General features: G+C 38.9%; 1 protein-coding gene across 1 annotated transcript in view; it reads right to left on the bottom strand.

Moving 5' to 3' along the window:
- LOC147702830 (teneurin-2-like) overlaps positions 1–25,137 on the bottom strand; it is a 623,927-nt gene that overhangs the window by 146,560 nt on the left and 452,230 nt on the right. The window contains exon 3 of the mRNA XM_086931410.1: positions 14,975–15,254. Coding sequence (XP_086787536.1) covers positions 14,975–15,200 — 226 coding nt within the window. The 5' untranslated portion in view covers positions 15,201–15,254. The remainder of the gene's footprint in view (positions 1–14,974; positions 15,255–25,137) is intronic.

Here is a 25,137-nt window from a genome sequence, read left to right as displayed (position 1 = left end):
TCCAAAACCATGGGTCAATCCACAAACAGGCAGAGGCAAACAGAATGGTTAAACAAGAAAAATCTACTTTCTAAAAGTGGCATTTTAAAAGACACAATTTAAAAAACATCTTTACTGAAATATGTGTTATTGAGTTCTGAGCTCAGAGAACCTAAACTTTATTTCTCCATCTTGTCCAAATGGAAAGTTATACTTACAGAATCCCATGACCATTCTGACAGAATCCCATGACCATTTAATTGGCCAGCTCAGTGAGATCTTGACTAGAGTGGTAAAAAGACCAAATGCCGCTCACAAGTGTAAAAAAATGGGTAATTCTTGGTACAATCAGGAATGCCGGAGAGCCAAATCAGATTTAATTATTGCAGTCCGGGAAAATTCATCAGACAATGTTAAAATCAAAAGAGCTCAGTACAAAAGAAGCTTACTTTCGGCCAAAAAAGAATGGGACGAGAGGGTATGGTCTGACCTGCTAGATGCTTGTAAGCGTAAAGATCAGACTTCCTTCTGGAGCCTTATTGCTAGAGGCATCAAAGGGGTCACTGAAACCAAAGATAGATTTCTTGAGGAAAGGACTTGGGTTAGGCATTTCTCTTTACTATATGCTTGTGCCGACCCAGGTGATAATGAAGACCGGGCTAATATGTATCTTGACTTGGCATTGCATGAAACCCCTATTTACCTTGAACGAAACAATTTTAGCAATTAAAGCAGTTGAGCCAGGAAAAGCCCCAGGCCCGGACAGAATACCTGGGGACCTCTGGAAACATGAGAATTACATTTGGGCTCCCTACATTAATTTATTATCTAATGAAATTGCTAGTGGAGCTTCTGTCCCCGAAACTTGGAAGGGGGCGGAGATTGTAACATTATTCAAAAAAGGTGATAGATCGAATCCCTCGTATTATCGTCCTATCAGTTGGATTGACGTGTTACAAAAATGTTTGCCCGCCAACTTCTTAGTCGTCTTGCCTTATGGATCGAAGACCATTCTATTTTTACGAAGTACCAGGCTGGTTTTAGACCAAGAATAAGCACAGTGGACCAGGTTTTTAGATTTTTATGTTTAGTCTGGAAATATACTATTATAAGGAGCTCCCATATATTTATGGCTTTCGTCGACTTGAAAGCAGCCTTTGATATGGTTCCAAGGGCAGACCAATGGAAGACACTAAATAATATGGGCGTGCCCGGAAACATTCTACAGTTAATAATTAGACTGCATGAGAATAATTATGCACGAGTCAGATGGGGACCAAATGGGGAGCTAAGTGAGAAAATAAAAATATCCAAAGGGGTTAGGCAAGGGTGTGTAATGGCACCTACCCTATTCTCCCTATATGTCAACGATATTCCCGACACCCTTTGGGGCTGCGAGCATGACTCTCCCAAATTGTGTGGTGAAGCCGTTCCGGCATTGTTATTTGCAGACAACACCATTTTAATCTCTCAGACACCCAGAGGACTTCAGAACCTTTTAAATAAATTTAGTTTGTATTGTCATGACAGGAAATTGGAAATTAATTCCTCAAAAACAAAGGTCATGACAATCAACCCTCATAAAGGTTTTAACAAAGTTTTTTAAATAAATGATGAAATTATTGAAGAAGTCCCTAATTTTAAATACCTTGGTATTATTTTAGATAGCAAAATATCATGGAAAACTCAACTAGAAAATGCCAAACTGAGGTTGACTCAAAACCAGTTCCCGATTCTAAAAAAGCACAAGAATAGTCATTTTAAATCAGTTTCACCGGCCATTGAATTATTTAAGTGTAAAGCACATTCATCCTCCCTCTATAGAGCAGATCTTTGGGGTTATGCACTGAAGGATACCTTTCTAGTACGCGAGAATTCCTTCATCAGACAGCTCCTAGGTGTACCTGGTTCCACAATATTGACCCCCGTACTGTGGGACCTCAATTTTCGACGCACAGATGATTATGCTTCTCTTCGCCCGTTGCTTTACTGGGTCCGTCTGTAGTCTACAGAGGAGCTGGTAACCTTTCCAAAATAAACCTTACTCCAGACATGGTTTCTCTCTTAAGTAAAGGTCTTAGTTTCAACCCGTACACAACGGGAGATATTTGTCAATTAAAAATTGATTTGTTCAAATTTGTGAGGAACCTCAAACTTAAGAAGCATTTCTTTGGCATGGGGAAAAAGGACAGAGGGGTTATTGAGTCACCTGTAACCAGTACCACCGAATCTTTATCAATAAAGGATGTACATGCAACTCATCTTCTCTTATCATTGACCGACATGGAGGACTCTCCTCTAGACATGGACAGACTTCTAGAGGAGTTAGACATAGAATCTGACTTTAGCATTGTTAGTGGACTGAAGTCCAAATCCAAATGGATCCCCACGCTACCAGGGGGCAATCCAATAGATACTTTTTACAAACGTGTGTTAGAAGATCTTGACAAACTGAACCGTCTACGCAAGGACAGAATGTTCAAATACAAGGACAACCTTACCATTGGGGAAAGAATAGCACTTAACACACTTATGAACGACAATACAATCACCATACGAGAGGCAGATAAGGGAGGGAATGTAGTGATTATGGATCGCTTAGACTATCAAATGGAAATCAGTCAGCAATTACAAGATGTAGTATGCTACGAACACCTCACTTACAATCCCATTGGTCCCTTGACAATAGAAATCAACTCTCATTTGCTAAAGTGGAAACAATCAGGCTTGTTAAACGAGGAAGAATACCTTTATTTGAAAGTGTTTAGACCCACATATCCATGGTTGTACACCTTACCTAAGATTCACAAGGAACTCCCGTTTCCACCAGGGAGACCTATAGTCTCTGGTATAGGGGGCCCCACGGAACGGATAGCAGAATACGTAGATCTCTTCCTGAGTCCACTAGTCAAAAACTTACCGTCCTATATACAGGATTCTAAACATATCCTTAGCACCCTAGCAGACATGGAATGGCAAGAAGATTTCCTGCTAGTAACGATGGACGTGGTGTCACTATACACCAGTATTGACATAGAGCTGGGTATAAAAGCGATTAACAAAATCCTACACAATAGACCAGCTACACTATGGAAACACACTGAGATGCTATCAACCATGCTAGAATTGGTCCTTAAAAATAACTATTTTATGTGTGATAAGAACTGGTACCGACAGAAACAAGGTGTAGCCATGGGCTCTAAAATATCACCCTCGTTTGCAAACCTATTCATGGGGGCATTGGAAGCAGACCTAATTTGGGGAACAAAGGGTGCCTAATATATCGACTCCATAATCTTTTGGGGTCGATATATTGATGATTGCATCCTCATTTGGTCAGGCTCAGAGGAGCAGCTAAATAGATTTTTTAAATATCTGAATGACAATACGTGGATGATCAACTTCACCATGAAGTGGAGTAAAACAAATATAGAATTCTTGGATATGGAGTTCTATATCTCATCGAGCTGTCTGCATAGTAGACTGTTCAGAAAGTCAACAGCATGTAACGCAATCTTGCATGCATCAAGTTCACACCCCTCACACCAGATTAACGCCATACCATATGGCGAATTTATTCGGGCAAGAAGGAACTGTAGTGAGGACTGTGAATTTGGGAGATGTATTGCCAGCATGAAAGAAAGATTTCACACAAGGGGTTATGCAAATAACACGATTAAAAAAGCTGAAAAAAGAATCAAAAAGATTAGAAGAACAGACACCCTAACCACCAGACAGACGCTTACCTCTGACAACAAAGAATGCATAAGAATGGTCACGGATTTCAATTCACTCCATCTAGACTTAAGAAAAAGCTTAACAAAACATTGGGGCTTATTGAAATCCGAAAAAACACTGAACGAGTACATTACGGAGCGACCACAAATCTCGTTTAGAAGAGGCAACACATTACGGAATAAGTTGAGTCCTACAGTACCCCGAGACACTAGGAGCACTGATTGGCTGACACAACGAGGTTTGGGTTTTCACAAGTGCGGGTTCTGCAGCATGTGTAAATGGGCCAAACATGGCACAACTAATTTCATAGGCCCGGACGCCACATGTTACACCATCAAGAGCAACATTAACTGCACAACCAAATTTGTCGTTTACATTATTGAATGTGAATGTGGCAAGTATTACGTAGGAAGCACAATAAGATCTTTGAAAGAAAGAATGATGGAACATATAAGAGCGATTGTTAATTGTGACCCCAAATATCCAGTGGCTTTGCATGTAGCCTCCTGCCAAAAAGATCACATGAACCAAAATGTGCAATTTTTTGGAATTGAAACCATACCACTGGCAATAAGAGGGGGAAACCGAGAATTGAAATTGAGACGCACTGAAGCGATTTGGATTATGCGTTTGAAATCTGTAGAGTCGGGATTAAATTATGATCAAGAAATGCAATATTTTTTAGGTGACTAATATCGATATATTACCTATATTTCCTTGTCAGAATATTGTATAAACATTTGTAATATACTACAGACCTGTACATGTGAATCCGATGATACCCAAATCTTTCATATTGCTGGTAAAATTCTCCTGAATGTACGGATATTGCGAATAGGATCAATGTAATGACGACGTATGATATTGTATAGAATTCGAATTGATAATCAGTCACAGTATGATTGGGCTTTTCACTAAATCAAGAAGTCATAATCAGTCACGGTGTGCACTCCACCACAACCAACCATCTTGTAACTAATGTCTTGCCATATTTCAGCGCAGACTCACAACACCTAGACACCCACTTCTCTCTGATATCTCACCCACTCTCACATTTAACATACTTATGGTAAAAATACTTCATGGGCACATTTTTTCCCATTACTGAAATGACAATTCACGCTTTTCAACTTTTTTCGACCTAAATATTAATAAGTACAATATATCCAGAATTGGCTGATTTTACGTCGCATTCGATGTATATAATTTCGGCAATTTAAAACTAGACATAACACGATGTCACAATTGAACGTAAGAAACCATCTAAACATGGCCGACGAACATGGCAATATACGCGTTCTAGTCCTTAGGACGCGTTACATTGGAGCACGCAAATACGCCTGTCTGGACACAACCACGTGTCCAAACAGGAACTCAGCTCGGAGGAGGCGCACCCGCCGAACACGCTGAACGCCTACACACGGGTAAGTTACCGATGCGCTCTTCTCTGAGCGCGTAGATAATACGTGTAGTGTAGAACTTTCTAAATACTAGCAGGGTATAATTCGACTATCACTCGTCTCCTTGCAGCTTTAAATCCGCGCACTTTGGAACCGAAACGGACATCAAAGAATCTCGTAAAAGATAGAGGTAATATCTGGGCATTTTTCCTTCAATGATGACCTGCACAATCATTGCGGATTTTAGAGTTAACACACTGTTTTCTCTTCGAACAGCAGTTTTGTGATAAAGACAATCAAATACATAAAGAATCTCATCGGGTCACCTCCGAGCCTATAACGCTACTACATTACTCTATATCTATGTAAGTTGGCGAACAGTAATTTTGGACATTACGCGACATGCTAGAGGGTGATGAGGAATTTGGTTTTGGTGTCTGTGTTGAAATAAAGACAGGGAAACCCCAATAGAGATGCAATTAATTTTGTGGCTTAAATTAAGAGAGCTCGAACGAGATTATCCCTATGACATTAGTTTAATGAACAAAAGACTATCTTACTTTAACTTGCTAAAATGGAATAGTACTTATGTAGACAATCTATATCATTTACACAGAAACAAGACTATAGATTGCTGCTGGACACACGAGAACCAGCTCTACTAGGTCACGGGCCCGGCTGGGTCGGAAGTATCACCAGCTAAGCGGTAAGCTGGAATACCACTAGTGGCGAACAGTCTCATTTGGGGACACCTTGCCTGAATATCACTAAATATGAGTTAGTGATGAGATTTTTCCTTTTTTTGTCTTCTTCTCCCAAAAATATGCAGACCTTTTGACGTGGATACGGCCTTCTAGGTATGCTCTCACAATGACACTTGTTTCTCACTTTTTTGCACAATTTTAACTAGCATGTAGGATGAAAGAGCCGCGCACAACTAGGACACTCTCACCAAGAGATAGAGCATGTGTCATTGCCTGCCTTAGGGATACGCTATGGGTATCCCGTTCCTGCACATGTCCTCCACAATCACTATCACATGATTTCACGTCTTTATAGTCAATTGGTAACATCCACTATAACTCCGACACGGATGTGTTGTGGTTGCACAAGTGTAACAAATCTAATGAAATGAAAGAATCACTATATGTTCACTGCAGGAGGAAGCTATATTGCATGTTTATAACGGCCATACATCATGGTCTTGTATGTAAATCTATCTGTTCTATAAACACGCTAGATGCCACTTATTTATCTGTTTCAGCCCTGATGAATCGCGAAGGCGATGAAACACGTGTCGGCTGGCTGTAATCTCCATTAAAGACTCCAAGAACTACTCATCTTTGGATCTCTTGTTAATTCTGTCATAATTGGTTTTGATAATTGTAAATTGTTACTTAACAATCTATATACTCGCATGAGAGTGCTCCGGCAACTTGCAAATACAGAGGAGCTGGTAGACTACAGAGAAGCACTGAAAGAGATAATGGCTATAAAAAATATCACCTATCTGCCATGGTTAGCGTACGTCGAAAAATGGTTTGGAAAACTGGGCCTGAGTAACTTTTGGTCAGACCCAGATTCGCTCACTAATAGCTCAAAAAAGCTTCTGAAACAAAGGTACTGGGAGTTTATTAGTGATTCAGTGTTAGCCAACCCCAATATAGGGACTCTGACTTCAAAATTTTTTGAAGTAAAAATGAATATGCAACTAGAGCCCCTTATGGATGAAATCTACCCCCCGTTGGCTAAAAGTCTATATCTAAAATTCCGGTACAGCATTTTGCAAACGAGGGACAGGACAATCAAATGGCACTGTAATAAGGGTGCAAATAGGAATACTGATTCAGTTTTATGTGAGCTTTGTGAAATGGGGTTGAAAGAGGATGAGTCTCATGTTTCATTTATATGTCCTGCATATCTTAACGCAAGGAAAAAATGGCTAAAGCCCATATACAAAATGTTAGGCCTTCGCCATATTGGGGTTGGGCTTAGAATTTTTAAGGGAGACACCTCTCAACCGTTAGTGTTCAGTCTGAGCCGTTTCCTCTTATGTGTAGCTTTGATCAGAAAGAGGAAAGGTCTTAAAATCTAATTTTATCTACCTTTGTACTGCACTATCGCTGGCTAGAATTGAATGTATACGTTAGGTGCAGAGGTATAATGAACTCGTTAGTTTAACATGATATTGTTTGCTAAATGACAAAGTGTTGTTTGTTTTTAGTGATCCTGGTGCTTGTTTTATATAGAAAATATTTTATTGTTTTATTCTGTATACTTATCAAGTGATCTCGTTAGATGAGGCAAGCTGACTATGATGAATTGTCTTCCAACTAAAAAACCCTCAGGGAAATGTAATTACATACTTTGTATTATTTGCTATAAGAAAAAACGTGCTGCTAATTATTTTATCGTGACTTTGTATCCGCTTGTATTTTATTAATTATATGTATTGTATCTTACAAGGTTTTTTTAACCGAATAAAGATTGAATTGGAAAGTTATACTTGTAAGATGTTACAAAGTATTTCCCATTCTGTCCTGTGGGACAGCTAGCCTTTCAATAATGAAAAATGAAATTGGCAGTATTTCACTATCAGGATATGTCACACACAACAGTATATGTCTTGCCTTTCGCATACACTACACCCTGACCATGGGGGTACCTTGCGCCTACAATAGGGGTGCCTTACATGTAAGAAAAGTTAGGGCCTGGAAAATGGGTGCACTTGTCAGGTCAACATGGCAGTTTAAAACTGTGCACAGACACTGTAGTGGCAGGTCTGAGATATTTTTGGGGGCTACTCGTGTGAGTGGCACAATTAGTGCTGCAGGCCCACTAGTAGCATTTGATTTACAGGTCCTGGTACTCTCAGTGCACTTTACTAGGGACCAGTAAATCGATTATGCCAATCACTGTGAACCAATTGTAATAACAATTTACACAGGGAGCACTTGCACTTTGACACTGATCAGCAGGGGCAAAGTGCCTACAGCATCAAAGCCAGCAAAAACGAAATTCAGCACAGCATCAGAAATACAGGAGGTAGAGGCAAAAAATCAGGGGAAACTATGCCAAAGATGCTGAGTCTTACACATGTCCCCTCCAGCTGAAAAGTGGGGAAAACTACCCACTCTCTTGGGAGTTCTCATCACTAAGACAGAAGAATCTGGACATAACATCAGCATTGGCATGTTCTGTACCAGGCCGGTGTTCCACCATAAAGTCCATTCCCTGTGGAGAGATGGCCACCTCAACAGTTTTGGGCTCTCACCCCTCATTTGCATCAACCATCTGAGGGGCTTGTTTTCTGCATATAGCACACTGAAACCTCAAAGTGCATATTTTACTTTATAAGCAACTAGCTCCCAGCACTATGGCATAGCTTCAGCCTACCTCAGTGTTCACTTTAATGTGGTACAAGAAAAGTCTCCACATTGTGTAGTACTTTTAGGTGATAAGACAGCTCTACTAGTAAAACTACATGGCGAAGCTCAAGTATACCAGGCCTGAGACATAAAGCAAGCACTCTTTGTCTGCGTGATTAACTTGAAAGTCTCACTTGTTTAGTAGACATAGTCAGTTCCTATCTGGGACAGTAATTCCATATGTATGTAAATGTATTACTAAATCTCTGCCTCTCTTTAGGTGACATAGTTCTATAAATGTGTCTGTAACCACCTGCATACATTGCCTCCTGTGTGTACTAGTGAATATTGGGTTATTTAAGTTTGTGAGTAACTGCCTTTATTACCAGAAGATACATAACAGTCTGTGTGACTGAATCTTTCAATGCTTCTGTATCTCACTAGGTGTTTCAGTGCATGTCAGCTTTTCTACTTACTTCTCTCAGATTCTGGATGCATAATTGGGCACATAGGTTTCTATGAGTGCATATAGCTCACTTAAGTTTCAAATTGCATCTTTTACTTTTGAAGCTAAAAGCTCCAGGTGCTAAGGCCTAGCTACAGCCTAAATCCCTGTTCAGTGATATCTGGTTAAAGCAAAATGCATACCTTGTGCAGCAGTTTTAAGTGATACAACAGCCCTACCAATAAACCTCCATGCACAGATCAATTCAGATGTATCATTCATTTACAGCTATAGTGCATTATTTCCACTTTCAAAACTGAGTGTTGTATTCATCTTTTATAATGGAACAAATAGGACAACAACTACCAGAATTCAAATAAAAAAATTAGTTATAAGCAGCACAATATGTATACTCATATAAAACTTTGACCTCATATGCTACATGGCTACATATAGGCTTACCAATGAGTGTGCAGTTATTTCTCCTATCACTTCCAGAATGCAGTAAAGCAATACAAGTGCAATATTGACCTCCATGGAAACACATTCCAAACTAACTTGACAGACACCTGATATGCACCTGAGACAAACTATGTCTTGGTTACCTATTAATAAATATACAAAAACACAAACATTTTGTATTATATCATTCTTTCATCTTTTAAATATGTACATATATTTTTAATTAGTTTATTAGAATATGACATAATTATATAACTCAACAATCATTTTTTTGACTTTCAAATTTTTTTGAATTAACGTACCAGAAGATTGAATAAGTTGGTAACATGGCTTTTTTTCTATTATTGGATAGATGTAAAAACATAACAATGGCAGACTGCTCACATACAGAGCAACCAGAAATGGAAACGTTCGGAACGTTGGATTCCCTCACACTGCAAAAGTCAGCAAATAAAAACATTGCTTTCATATTTCAGTCTTGTAACTGCATTTCTGAATGGTTACTGTCTATTAACCCTTTCACTCCTGTTTGGAGGTAGCCCAAAATGGATGCATTTGTGACAATAATCCCAGCGTAATCATGATAATCACAAACAATGAATTTGCGAAAAAACGGGCGTCAGAAATTAAACTTTCCTTAATATTTTTATATTTCCTTCACCATACTACACTTTCTTGGACCATTCTCACTAGGCAATCTTACCTAGCTTTTAAATAAATTAACCTAAACGTATCCAATTTATAAAAATTACTACCTGTTTCTTTAACACCCTTAACCTGATACACCCTCTGCAGATTCTCCATAGAAACCATCTTGAACCAGTGTGTCATAAGTTTACAACACATTCCAGAAGGACCATACTAGTTACAAAATGAACTACAGCAGGTGTGGTTTACTGCACATACTGTAAAGCCTATCCTACTCTCTATTACATTATTTCTATTTACCAGAGCCAATGAAACATCTATTTACTAATCTTTTCCAAATGCAACCTCCTTTTATTCACCTGCATATTCCCTTCATCCAGTCAAATTTCAAGTTGTTTTCAAACCACAAACACACATGCATTTTCACTGCCTTTCCTAGTATCAATTGTGATATTTTGATGCAGATCTGTCCTGTATTCTAATCATCTTGCCTACAAAAATCTTACAGTGTAGATTGTGGGCCACAGCTATGTCTATTGAGCTAAAGTGGCTCCAAAAAACAAAGGTATTAACAGAGACTTGGGTTTGCCAAATGTGGAGATTAGTTGATTTGGCCAGAGAGGGTTAAAGTTCAATCAGGTGCTGGCTTTAGTTAAAACCAATGTGGATTTCCAAACTCCTCACCTTATGACTGTGCGCTGTGATGGCAATTGCCTAGGCACATTGACTGGGGTGGTGCTGGAAATCCTAATGAAGGATACCTTTGCAGAACTGATGTGGTATTTCCCTGACACTATCTTGGTAGATTCTAATATATACCAAAGAAAGAAATGGAATTGGTCAAATCAATTCTGCCCACAGATTGACCAAACCAGGAAACCTGAATATAAAACAGTTTCTGCTTTCCTCAGAGACCATAACATGGGCTGTATCTTCAACAACAATCTGCGTTTTGACATGCATGCAATATATAGAGGTGATGGAGTTCACTTTACAGACGAAGGGAACGGGGTGTTTCTAGGCAACTTGAAACTTTGCATACAGTCTTATATGTAGCTGTCTTATACGCACTCTCAACAGAAAGGCTCTTGTCAGAGCTATCCAAGAGCCAAAAATTTTGTTATTTTTCTTGTTAACTGACCTTTTGGGGGAATTTTTGAACTTTGCAGTGATGTCACAATGATCGCAATCATGTAGCGAAATTGCAAAACAAATGCAAACATTCAACGACCACCACCACATAAAAAAATTATAATTAAAAAAATAATTCTATCACAATACACACATTTGTAACTAAACGAATGTTTGTACACATATATCTGTAATACCTTTTCTCAAAACTGTGTTTAAACCCGACTTCCTGTTTTTGTAATGACGCTGAGAGTCGAGATGACTTCCGTATCCGCGACGATCTCACTTTTTTTAAGAGGTGTAAAATACATATATGCACACATTTTACAGTATTTTAGACACTAGGGGTTTATTACTGGACTGTTTAAAGTCATATTTCTGTAGGGAGTTTGTATAAAACAACCATTTAAATGTATTTTTCATTTTTACAGTGATACCAGGCATAGTGAAATATTGGTAGCCGCAATCGCTGCAAATGTGTAGCGAAATGACAAAACAAATTAAGTCATTCAATAGCCACCTCCACATTCAAAAGTTATAACTGCAAAATTGATTATGACCAACAGCCTAAACACATTACTATCTAAATGACTGTATAATAGCATGTACACCTCCCTTAATATATCTATAACACAGTTCATAACTTTTTCAGTCTTATCTATAACCACATGCATCATCAGGGCCAGCTCCCGCTATTTCTCAAAGGTGCCCACCATCAAGAGACAGCTGCTTACTTTTGCTTGGTGTGAGCTGTGACAGCTCCCACCAAGCAAAAGCAAACAATCACCTTCCAGCAAGTGGGAGCTATCAAAATGTTCCCACTCGCTGGAAACAGAGTTTTCATCTCTTTTCCAGCCCACAGACATACAGGAAGCAAAAGAGATGAAAGTATTGCTACCGCACGCAGGGAACTGCTTTTCCAGCAGCTGCCTGCATGTAGGAACAATGCCGGTTCCCGCAGGAGGTGGGGAGCTGGCTGGACCCATGGGAGCCTTGAGGCCTAATCCCCTTGCGGTCCCTAACATTTACAATGGTTGCCACCATCAGGGACCTCATACAGGTGTGGTTGAGGAGGGAAGAGAGGTGAGGTGAGAGGAGGTGGGATAGTCCACTGGGTAAGCGCTCAGCTCTGCTGTGTTACCTGCGGAAGAGAGTACGGGACAGGGGACCGGCAGCTTTGGCAAAGGCAGCACGGTATTCTTGTTTGTTTGACGCTTTGTTTAGACTAATGGCTGTTTGGGAAAATTACCATTTAATGGCAGTTGTTTAGCCCGAGCAGCAGGTGGGGGTACAGTATGACTAACTGAGAATCTTTCCATGGCACCAGCTGATTACAGTTATCAGTCCTCTGCAGTACCATTTTCTTGATGCACATAACATTGGTGGTATATTCATTGCAAAGAGCAGGACGGTCTTTTGGCTGTTTGCCATAATCTTACCCTAAAAGCTCCTTCTTACAAACTAATTGTTTTGCTTGTATTTTCCCGGCAAGCAAAGGAATAACATTTGTTATATTTAATGTTTTATTGCCAATATTTTGTTTGCCATAACACATAATTTCAGCTACCTGATTGCCAATGCTAAAGAGGCTGTTCTTCATCTGATAACATTCCCTTTGACCGTTTATACCTTTTTGTGGTATCTCATGAATCGTTTATTCAGTGGCACAAAATCAGCAGAAAGTGTAAGGATTTGAATTCTAGGCAGGCAGTGCCTCAAAAGTGAGGAGACATGAAAGCATGCTTAATGATTCAGGCAAAAGGCGCTTTCAAAGTGGGATGTTGATCTCGGTTTGTGAAGGCGATTCCGGCACACACCTCTGCTACAAATTGGCCTCTGCTGGGCAAATAACTGAAACAGGCATAAAACAGTGTGTACTTTTCTGCCTGTGATAACTGAGTTGTTAACTTTCCAGTCTTTGTCCTTCAGTGTAAGTTAGTAGCTCTGTTGGCCATATCTATGATCACACAATCTTCTATACCTTCACTACATAATAATATGATCAGACTTCTTCATTGGCAATGATTTCTGTTCTTGAGTGTGATTGTTAAATGGTTTCCATATTGATACATGTAGCACACTTCCATAGGAAGGTGGGAAATTGGATGTCTTTTCAGTCTACACCACGTGTTGTAATAGGTTTCATCAAACACGCCTTCCTTTATGTTATTTGTTGGCTTCCCCCAGAGCTGTGCGGACGTCCAACAACTGGGCGCAGCACGAGAATTCAGATCGGTAATAATATAAGCTGAAAAAAATGTAAGCTTTTGGCAAAGAATAGTGGTCCGTATCCCAAACTATCACAGATACTGGATAAGGTAATTTGATGTGTAGCTTGGGTCGAGAGGGAATGTTATAACTATTCTTCAGCTTTTCCCAAAGTCGAACTTTGCTGTAAGGTATGCAGGAACATACACGCCACATTTGGTAATGTTGAAGCCTCATAGGCAGCGTCATGCAAAAATGTCTTCTTGGCCATCAAAGCATTTTTAGTTGCTCTTATTGTTACAGAATATATAAACCATTTGAAAGATGGGGGCTTCTTAGAGCGAATATACATAAAATGGTTGGTGGGCTTTGACTTTCATGGAAGCTTAGTCACATGCATTGCATCCAAATATCCTTTGTTTTGATCAGAGTGGCAATGAGACATATGAGAATGTATGGGAGGTGGGGATGTTGGGGCGGCGGCAAGTCCATTGAAATTAAGAATAACAGAGCAGACTTGTAATAGATTGCTGTCTCCCGTATCTTTGCCATTTCTCAAAGGTTACAGGTTACAGTTAGAAAAAAAAAATTTCAAAACTTAGTAATACACTTTAAAAAGCAAAGGCTACAGGGCTGTTAGAGTTAGGAAATAACATAAACAATTGTAGAAATTCACTAAAAAAACAAAGGTAACAGGGATGTTAAAGTTAGGAAATAGAATAAGAAAAAAGTTAGTCACATAATAAAAACAAAGTTTAAGGGACATAAGAAATAGACTCAGATTTCACTCGTATAAAACCATTGAAATTCAGAAGTCATAGTTACCTGAACTAACTTTAACTGATGCCCCATAATGCACTGCTTATGGACTTACATATTACATCAATCATGATGTGGTCAGTGACATCACTGATGACATCTCAGCTTAACTATAATATTCCTGTAACCTTTGTTTTTTGTGTGAAATATATATATATATATATATATATATATATATATATATATATATATATATATATATATACATACACACACAATGGTAACACATAGATTATACTCTGTGCATCTACATGTAGCGTTTATACCATGCCATGTTTATTTTGGGAATTGTTTTTAACATAAGAAATTTAGGGAAAACTATAGTGCTGGGTGCACAATTTGTGCAGTAGGTAACAGTACATTTAGGCGACCTCCTGACTATTAGAAGAGTTATTTCCCTGTGTGAGGTAATTGTCACATGCAGTTTATGAGGCAGTAAAACGTTTTTTTCCTGTCAATTTAGCTCTGTTGTGGTAGCAAACTCGAATTTTATCTTTGCACTGTAATTATAAATGTGAGTATTTGTGTTATTAGTACAGTTGCTCTAAATTACGTGTTATTTTGAAAATTTACTTTCACTGCCATGGCATATATAAAGTTCCAATACTGTTTTATATTAGCTGTTAATTCTTATATAACTGATGCTTCTTGAAGGAATTGTCCGATACTATCACAGCAGGTATTTCAATGGTTGCAATATTTATTATTTTTTTGTATGAATTGCATGTTTGTTATTAGTAAGGGCCTACAAATCTAAGCACAAGGTTCAAACTTACCTGGTCTTGGAAATTCATCAGACTCCCTGTGAACTAATTCAGAAACGCGATTGCCATAATGCATCCTGTTGTCATGGTCATACGCCTTCAGTGTCTCGCTTGAGCTATAGGATTTCTGAGTGGGCACCCGGCAGTCTTCACTGTCCAGCGATGAACTAGTATAACGACATTCCTTTCCACATCGGCCTCTTGTTAAAGAACGATGTCTGCGGTCTTTTATATCCATTTTCTTGGTCTCTTTTCAGAAGAATTCTTTTTGTGGTTGTTTTTCTTTTGTGGCCTAAAATCAATAATAAAAAATATATATATATGGATAATATGGTCAGAGTTTCAGTGTTTCAAAAAAATGTGACTGTTAATATTTACAATCTAAGTTTTCTAAAATTTCAATCAGGAATATTTAATGGTAGTTTTTCGGTGCACATACTAAATGTACATTGTTTAAAACACCATTGATCTATACTTCAAACTGTGCCCATAAATAAATGTGCAGTCCTGTTTCATATGCCACCTTTATGTCTATGGTAGTTACGTCTGCAATAACCTGGCATTACTCAAGTAGAAAAGGGTGGAATGGCACCGTTATCAGTGTTTAAATGAAATGCTATATGACTATGGGTAGAGCAAAACACTCATCATTATTAGATCAGATAATCTATATTTGGTATACAAAAATATTATAACCATAAAAGGATTAAGTGCTGAAACGCATTCTTTTTGCCATTAAATCTATTAATTTTCTGCACAAGAAGGTATCCGAGTGGTCTATGGATCTCTAACCACTTTCCCACTAGTTGTTAGGGATCCATAGACCACTCAGACACCTTCTTCTGCAGAAATAGATTTAATGGCAAAAACAACGCGTTTCAGCACTTAAGCCTTGATCACGCTTTAGAAAAACTCATAGTTGCCACATTTTTAAACCATGTAGTCATTAAAATAAACATAGGACTACAATTCAAGTGTATCCCCGATGTAAATGAATATTGCGGCCATTTTGGAACAGTATAAACAAAGGTATTACGGGATGTATCCTCAAGTTTATATCCAAAAAATAAGTATATACATACCCAAAGCAATAATAATTGTTTCCACTTATAAGAAAAAATACCCTGAAAAAAACTGCGTGCATTGGAAAGAATACGAGGGACTTCCGGTGTCCCTGCTCGGACCGCCCAGGACAGCTGACTAACAGGAACCGGAGATCGTGTAGAGGATATATATATATATATATATATATAGTGAGCAAGGAAAAAGCCTCGTGTCCAAAACGCTTCTGAGGCATGCACTGTTCCACTTATATAATTTAAATAAAGAAATCTGATTCCGGCTAAATCTTGAGTTTGTGCACCAAGGCACTGGGGAAGTGTGGAGTCGAGATATAGATATATATATATATATATATATATATATATATATATATATATATATATATATATATATATATATATATATATATATATATATATATATATATATATATATATATATATATATATATATATATCCAGTTTCCACTCTCTACGCAATATCCATTACGCCAAAGAAGACGAGAGAGACGGACTCTTCAAATCAACAGCAGCCGCTGGTAACTTTATTTGTTTTAGTTTTTAAAGTGCCTTGGTGTGCCCTCTACCAAATGCGTTTCGGCGATCCCGGTCACCTTGCTCGCTGGTAAACAAGTGCTCACACCCTCCTTAGATTTAAAACTCAAATCTACCAATCCCTGGTCGCCATTAATACATAGAAATGGACAACAGACTAGAGTACGCATAAATACAAAAGATACATTTAAATGTGGAGACAGACTCCATTGACCGTATATTGTCTAAAATCACCACATGCTAATACATCTTAGTTCTTAATATAAAACACATCATTTAAAATATGTACATATCCGATGAGATATAAACACATATAAATCTGTGTTTTCTATAAAAGAAACCGATCGTCTTGCTGTACAAATACAAACAAAGAATTTTTTTAAAATTTGAGAAAATGGAAAATACTAGCGGTGATTCATTACCATTACTTCAAAGCTGCGCTCTTCTGTTGAATAAATAGTGTAAATGACCACCATAAGTTGTGCAAAACAAGAAAATCTTATGTGCCTATGTAAAGTGCAAAAGTGCAAAAATGGCCTCCCTCCTGGGAGTTTTGTGAATCCTGACTACAGGATAAAATGCATAAATCTAAAAAGGGTCAGGGTTATTGGGCAGAGTTATTTACAGTTAATAACCAAATGTAATACCTGTACAAATACATATTATAATCATTTGATTGTATCTGCAATCCCAGTAGTCGACACTAAATAAGAGAGATTTCACTCCATACTTTCATAGACTTTGAAAAAATTATTATTATTTTTTTTCTCAATAACTAGACACAAAATCACTGTGGTTGCCATAGTTTTAAACCTATTGAACCCTCTATATTGGGGTCCATATCAAATGCAACACCGTACTCATATAAACCCATCCATTTCCGACACAGCTCCTAGCCAGACTGGCAGAGCTGTATATATGAAATAAATAAATTTAAAACCCTTCAATACATAAAGAATATTAAATATATTAAATAAGTTAAATAAGTAAAAAAATGTCCTAATGACTTAAATACTAAAAGGCTATACATCTACAAGTTCTCCAAAATCTCAACATTAGCCCATTGGTTCAAAACCACAAGTACTCATGACCCATCTCCAATAGCCTCATTTTGATCTTCCCTTTACAAGAAGTGGTGCAGATCTTCACAAATATTAAGGCCACGTGGGCTTTTCGTCTCCAGCTCCACTATGTACCTAGTCTCGAGTCGACGTAGCTGTTTCTCTCTATCACCACCCCTTTTGCTCTTTGGGACGCTATCAATCACAAAGTACTGCAGTACATTCAAGTTGTTTCCATGCTCTGTTTTCACATGTCTGGCCACTGGGTAGGTGGGGTCAGAATTGACCGTGGCTCTCAAGTGTTGCAATATTCTAGCCTGTACCGGTAGTTTAGTACTGCCGACGTACTTCAATCCACATATGCATTTTAACACATACACAGCAAATTCAGTCTTGCACGTGTAGTGCCCCTTGATGTTGATGGAAATATCCGAAAATGCATTAGGTGCCGAATTTAGAGGCTCGGCATGAGCTGCATTTAAAGAAGCCGTTCTTAGAGGAAAGCCAAATTTCCTTGGTGTACGTCTCTGGACTATTTTTTACAAGGTCTGACCTCATGGAATGGGCTTTACGAAATGTAAAATTGGGTTTATGTAGATACATCTCATTAAGTACAGTGTCTGTCATTACTATTGGCCATTCTTTGCTGACAATCTTTTTAATAGCCTGGGATTGTCTACTAAACGTGGTTATGAACCTGCAAGTTCTGTCCAAATTACCCCTTTGACCTGCCTCCCCTAGGGTTTGTCCCTCCCTTTGAGTGCTAGAATTCATTGTCACTTTTTTCTGTAAGAGGGTTCCTCTGTCAATCTGATTGGCTTTGCGTAAGGCTACCGCCAAATTTTTCTCATTGTAGCCTCGCTCTAGCAACCTCCTCTTGGCTTTGGTTTGTGCTTCTGTGCAGGCAGTTACGGTGCTATATATTAAAATCGATAAAATCATTAAAAGTCACAATCCAAATTCATAATTTGTTGCAAAGGCAGTGCACATACATTTGCAGTTAATAAGCACCAAACACATGAATGCCAAAGTGATCCCAAGTCTACAACACCAAAAAAACTAAAATGTGCTTAGTGCAGATAAAAACATCTAAGAGAGGGCTTTACTCAATAAACAAAGTATTGCCTGTCCCTAAAAAACAGTTCCAACTAGGGGAAATTCCAGATGCAGTTATATACTACCCCACTAGGCAAATGAACATAACATAGGTCTACTACTTCTAATATTCAGATGTTTCAGTAAGGGAGCCAGGAACTGGTTTTGAGGGGCAGGACATCATTTTCAAAAAAAAAAGGGACTGGGACAATACCGAATCACAAGGGCAAAGGTCCAAGTGTGCATCATGGTAAGCAGAACTAGGATAAGAAACCAATAGGTGAGCTGTTCCAAATTTAAATATGGTCAAATAAAATCTTTGTGAATGGGAAAGGGGAAACACCAGGTATCGTTCCATGGACATGGTGATAATGAGGCGTAAAATGTCTACTAACGGAACAAATCCCAATTCTGCATGATAAAAAGTTATAGGAAGGCTATTATGGACAGACAGCAGTCCTTGGGAAAACGTATTTTCTGATATCTGAAGGGCATCCACATTACAGTAGCCCCAAACGTCTGCTCCAAATGTCGCCAAGGCAAGAAAGACATTGTGCATTACATATATCAGTCATGAAAGTCAGGTTTTTTTTTTCATCATTGGTGATGAAAGGGCTATTTCACAGGAAACATTAGAAATTTGAATTTAGTGAAACTCATATAGAAAGCACATTCATTCTGTTTCTCCACTTATTTGTCTCTCGAAAAAGTCCTTAACAGCCTTCTCAGACATTTTTGTAGGACCAGAAAGCAAAACATTTGGCAGTGCCCTTAATGTTTTCCCTTTCAAGTTCTTACACAATTGAGAAAGTAAATACACTAGGGAAAAAGAAGCACAGTATTTAACACCACCTAGTTGTGCTGAAATATTAGCTGCATCACAAAAAAAGGGCAGGCTTGCTTTTTATGATGTAAATATAGTTGTCCACATGGATTCAGTCCTGGCCCATTGAGATACTTGCGTACAAAAATTACCGTAGAAAAAAGAGAGAGGAGGCTCAACTGCCCTAGGGGACCGAGCACTAAGTACCAGTAAAGACAAGATATTCCCCAAGGGTCTTATTTACCACTGCATGTTACTTGCATTCACCCAAAATCAGTCATACAGTCCCACATGCAGACAACCCGTGGGATATAAACCAACTCCAACAATCAGAACTAAGGGAAGACTGATATGGCCATGTCAGGATTTGAGCTTCTGACCTGACAAACTGGATATTTCAGCCATGAGCATACATCTCACTGAGTTATCTAGCCAGTCTAGCCACAACACTGGACACTCCCTCGAGGCCTATGTACTGGCAAAGTCTTTAAACATTGAAGAAAGAGCAAGTCTTGCCAATTGCAAAGGTAGAACAAAATGTTTTATACCAAGTAAAGCGCCCCGAGGAAAGGATCAATTTTCAGTCAATGAAAAGGGCATGTAGAACAGAATAATCTGGAGAACAACAAGCATTAGATAAAGCTGAATGGGCGAGAGTGCATAGACTTTGACTAAGTATTGTGAGACTACGTTTCAGAATGTGGTTGGAGCAACATTCGCATAGTGGACCGTGTATCAGTTAAGGAGTGATGTATGTGGATAGTTAGGAATTCCTGATTTAGGACAAGCCCATGCAATAATAGACACTAAGGTTAAGATTTAGCACGCACAGGTACAAGGATGATGAAAATTAAATGAAGAGCAACATGAAAGAAAGAGAAACAGGAAGTGGCAGTGTCAATAAAAAGGAGATATTTTCGTGATGGGACTAGGATATTCAAATTGTCTTCAAAGACGTTGTTCCTAATAAAAGTAGCAAAAGTTACATGATCTGTAGTTTAAATAATACATCTAATGGCAAACACAATTATCTGTTTTGGAGTACTTTGATCTTATTAACAAGTACATTCTAGGGGTATGAGAAGTTGTGAAATATGACACCTCACGTTTGCAACATCTTTTTGAACTGCTAGATTTGAGAAGTGTGAAGCTTGCAAGGATTTTAAAAAAAGGCCAGCTTCAATCGCCCTTAACTCTGCAGCGACAAACAACTATTCCATATATCTATATATATATATATATATATATATATATATATATATATATATATATATATATATATATATATATATATATATATATACACATATATATATATATATATATATACATATATCTATATATATATATATATATATATATATATATATATATATATATATATATATATATATATATATATATATATATATATATTTATATACAAGGCACTTGATACTTTGTTACCCAAGAAAGTAGTATTCTCGGTCTCCCCACCTTCTCCCAGGCTAGAAGCCTTTGTTGCCATGCGTCAACACTCTGCCCCTCTCACAAGAAGAGAAACAAATATAACAACATGATTTAAGCAATATTACAAGGGTATCTGCGATTATGTAGGTAATGGTAATATTTTAACTCATTGAATTTTTGGGAACATTGGTTAAATGACACATTTTAAAGTACTATGGGTACGGTACATTGGCCAATAACGTCTATAGGTTCAGAGGGGATTTGGGAGTTTGCCGCCATAGTGTTCCTGTTATGATGTGTTTATAAGCTTTATGGGGCAATAACCGACGGTCAAAACAAGATAGAATATAAATGCTATTTTGCAGATGGCATGGCGGTTCTGCCTTCATAATTTTATGGATAGATCTTTTTGGGCATTATTCTTCTTACAATGTTTGTAGGTCCTTTACCAGCGATCCTTTGAGAAAAGATGCATTTCTAAAAATGTTTTACTAAAAAGATTGATGACGGTCAATGAGATTTAGAGACGGTCACACAGGACTCTCAGAGACACAGAAATAAGAACTTGCCTCCTGCAAGGGCTGGCCCTGGCTATTGTAGAGAGGAAAGGTGAACTGCCAGCAACTTGTCGAGCAACAGGTTGGGTTCAGGCTTTGTGCCACTGATCGTTCTCTCTCAGAAGAGATCCACTGTCGAAAAGAGAAATGCTAACCAACAGGGGGAAGAGTCTCCATATTTAATATAGTCGGCAGAGAAAAAAAGAGACTCCAGGTTTCATGTGAGTTGTGGCAGAGGTCACAAAAATCAAAACCAATTCAATTCCGATAAGGCAATTCTGTTCCTGTATGGAATTATTGGCTCACTATCAGCACCTTGGCACAAGCAGAAAGAACAACCTTAGATAATCGTACATATGGGATATATGTAATAACATCAAGATTGTTAGAATGGTATTCATGGTTGTGTGAGGTATTCACCCAGGCCAGGCAGGGACCACCACTTTAATGAGGGTAAGTTAGATATACACTAAAAGATAACCTGTGCCACCCTCCTGTAGCTTGGCAGAGAGCAGTTAGGCGTATACAAAAGAGGCAATGTGTAAAGTATTTGTGCAACATACACACACACACACAGTAACACAATGAATACACTACAAAAAGGCTCCACACAGATTTAGAAAGCAAGTGAATAGTTATCAGAGTACGATAAGACCAAAATGACAAAAGCATAATCAGTAGAAGTCGAGATATGAATTTCTAAAGAATAAATGCAAAAATAGTGCTTATAAGTCACTAATGGTCTAAAGCTTACTTGACTCGCGAGGGACCAGTACAAACCCAAAGTTCAAGCCAACAGTTATGGAGAGCAGGCTAGCTACAGGACCCACACAGGGCATGAAAAGAAAGTACCTTTAATGGAGCAAAGTGTCAATGATGAGGGTACAATGTGTTGATCTTTTCCACACAGCTGGGTTGCTGCGATGTCATGGGGCTTTGCCGAAGTAAAGGCAATGTGTCTTTGTCGAACCACACAGATCATTGTGGTTGGGCTGTGCAGGCTGTAGAACCACTGTCACCGAACAGCCTCTGCATCAGCGTTGAAGGACAATCCATGGGTTCAATCAGCGCAGTGGGGATGATGCATCGGTTTTGTAGCAAAACAGATGCAGAACCCACTTCTGAGGCCCAGGACATGGAGAGGTATTGCAAAATGAAAACATCCATCCAAGTAAAAGTTGTTGAAGGTTTATTAGGAGAACAGCACAGTACCTGTCACACAACCAGGAAGACAACTCCCAACTCTGCTTATCATTCTATAGACAGAACCAACAGGGCAACTGTTAGTCAAAGTACAATGGAAAGATAACAATACTCTCAAAGCACCACACGCAGATACAAAGAGGGTGACTTAAAGCAATATCCCATAATATAGAGAAAAGGTAAAAATACAAATGTAATTTTGCAACACACCCATCCCCCTAGAAACAAACACACATACACCCCAGGACCACAATGAGAGGGACAGAACACTCAAACAATAGGACCACACAAAAGAGACACAAAACAACCACACACAACCAGAGATACAAAACCAGAGAGAAACACAATCCATAATCTACACATAATCTACAAACCTACATTGCGGCTTCAGGTCATGTTCACTATACTTAATCCTTGAGGTCACACTTTCCTACAGGTCCCTTAAACCTGGAACATCAAACAGAGCACCCTTCTCACTATTTTCGCACCTGGCCACCCATTTCACATTCCATACCTTTCCGATTTGAGTGACCGCACTATTCCAATTGACCGTAACAACTCTCATAGCCTACCCATATCTGAACTCACTTTTGGACAGAACCCTTGGCTTGCGAATCCTGACTCAATCCCCCACCATAAAATTACGTTTCTTAACTTTCCACTTGGTGTCATATGCCCACTTAATCTTCCTGTGCTTCTCTTCCACTCTGGTGGACACTTCTTCCTTCACTTTATCTACACTCTTCTCCAGCTACTTCCTCTTGAACCCCAGGGAAGTAATTTTGATACAGGATCCCAATCCTTGATCATACTAAATGGACTAACCTCTGTGGTAGTATGAGGTGTGATCCGGCACAACCAAAACTTCTCCTGTAGTTTGTCCTTACCTTCCCCCCAAAACAACCTGCCCACAAAAAGCTCTCCTTCAACACACAGTTGAACCTCTCCACCTGTCCATTTCCCACTGTCCATTCAATGCCGATCAATATCTGAGGAAACTCTCCACTTCATGCAACCTCAGCTGCACCCCATTATCTGTGATGAGAAACTCCAGGCAGCCTTTCCAAGCAAACTGTTCCTTGAAAAAATAACCTCCACCGTGGAAACTAGAGAGACAAGTGTAACTTCGGACTAATTAGAGTGGAAGTCTACCAGAACCATGGCAAGCCTACATTCATGGGGAAAGAAATTAAAAAGACCAGAAATATCAAAACCTACTTTCTCTCATGGAAATTCCAAGCATTCAACTGGACACAAAGGCACCAGATCTAAGCATCTTCTCACTGTTCACACACACCTCGCTTCCTCGCACAACACTATCAACTAGTCTATCAAGACCGGGCCACCACATCATAGTTCTTACCAACCTCTTTATGTACGGCATTTCTAGACGTCCCTCCTCGGCTAAAGACAAAATGGGATCTCACAAGCCCACTAGTGGTATGCACTTCCCTTCCTTACACAACATTCCACCTTATATTTCCATTTCACTAGAAAACTTCTAATACAGAAATAGCTCAGCTGAAATCTCCTTCCTCCTTGACCACCCTTCTCTCACGCATTCCAAAACATTTATTAACAAAACATCATCCTCCTTAGCCCTTCTCCATTTCTCTTCATCAGCACCTTGAAACTCTTTGTACATCACATCTGTTATGTTGTCTATAACCTCTGACTACCCTCGACCATCAACTCCTTTTTTATATTCACATGGAAGCCTTGACAAACAATCAACAGTGACATTACTCTTCCCATGCACGCGTTCCACATTGAAATTGTATTCCTGGAGCCTGGACATCAACCTCGCAATACGTGTAGTGGCATTGCGACCCCCAACAAGACACCAACAGGAGACAAAACACCAACCAGAGGCTTATGATCAGTTATAAGGGTGAAACAATAGCCCCACATGTAATTTTGGAGATTCTTCACCAGCAACTCCTTCTCAGTCACAGCATACCTTCTTTCTGTGTCATTCAGGGTGCAAGATGCAAATGCCATGTTCCATTCTTCACTACCATATCTTTGTGAGAGTATGCTTCCCACCCCATCCAGGCTAGCATCACACACTCTGTTCACACAAAAGGGTTTGAGAGTAGGTGCTCCCGCAATCTCAGATTTGACAAATTCAAAGGCCTGCTGTTGTATATCTGGCCACATGAATGCCACATTCCTCCTGGTAAGCTCCCTCAAAAGTTACATTTTAGTCGAAAAGTCTCTGATAAATTTGCTACAGTATTAACAGAGGCCTGCAAATTAGAGCAACTTCTCCTTATTGCCTGGTGTAGGTGCATTGACAATGGCATCCACCAATGATTTCTTAGGTACAACCCCTTCCTTAAACAAGGAGTGTCCCAAATATTCCACCGAG

This window comes from Lissotriton vulgaris, chromosome 7, assembly GCF_964263255.1.
Source record: "Lissotriton vulgaris chromosome 7, aLisVul1.2, whole genome shotgun sequence".
Classification (NCBI taxonomy): Eukaryota; Metazoa; Chordata; class Amphibia; order Caudata; family Salamandridae; genus Lissotriton; species Lissotriton vulgaris.
This window is presented reverse-complemented; position numbering and strand designations above follow the sequence as displayed.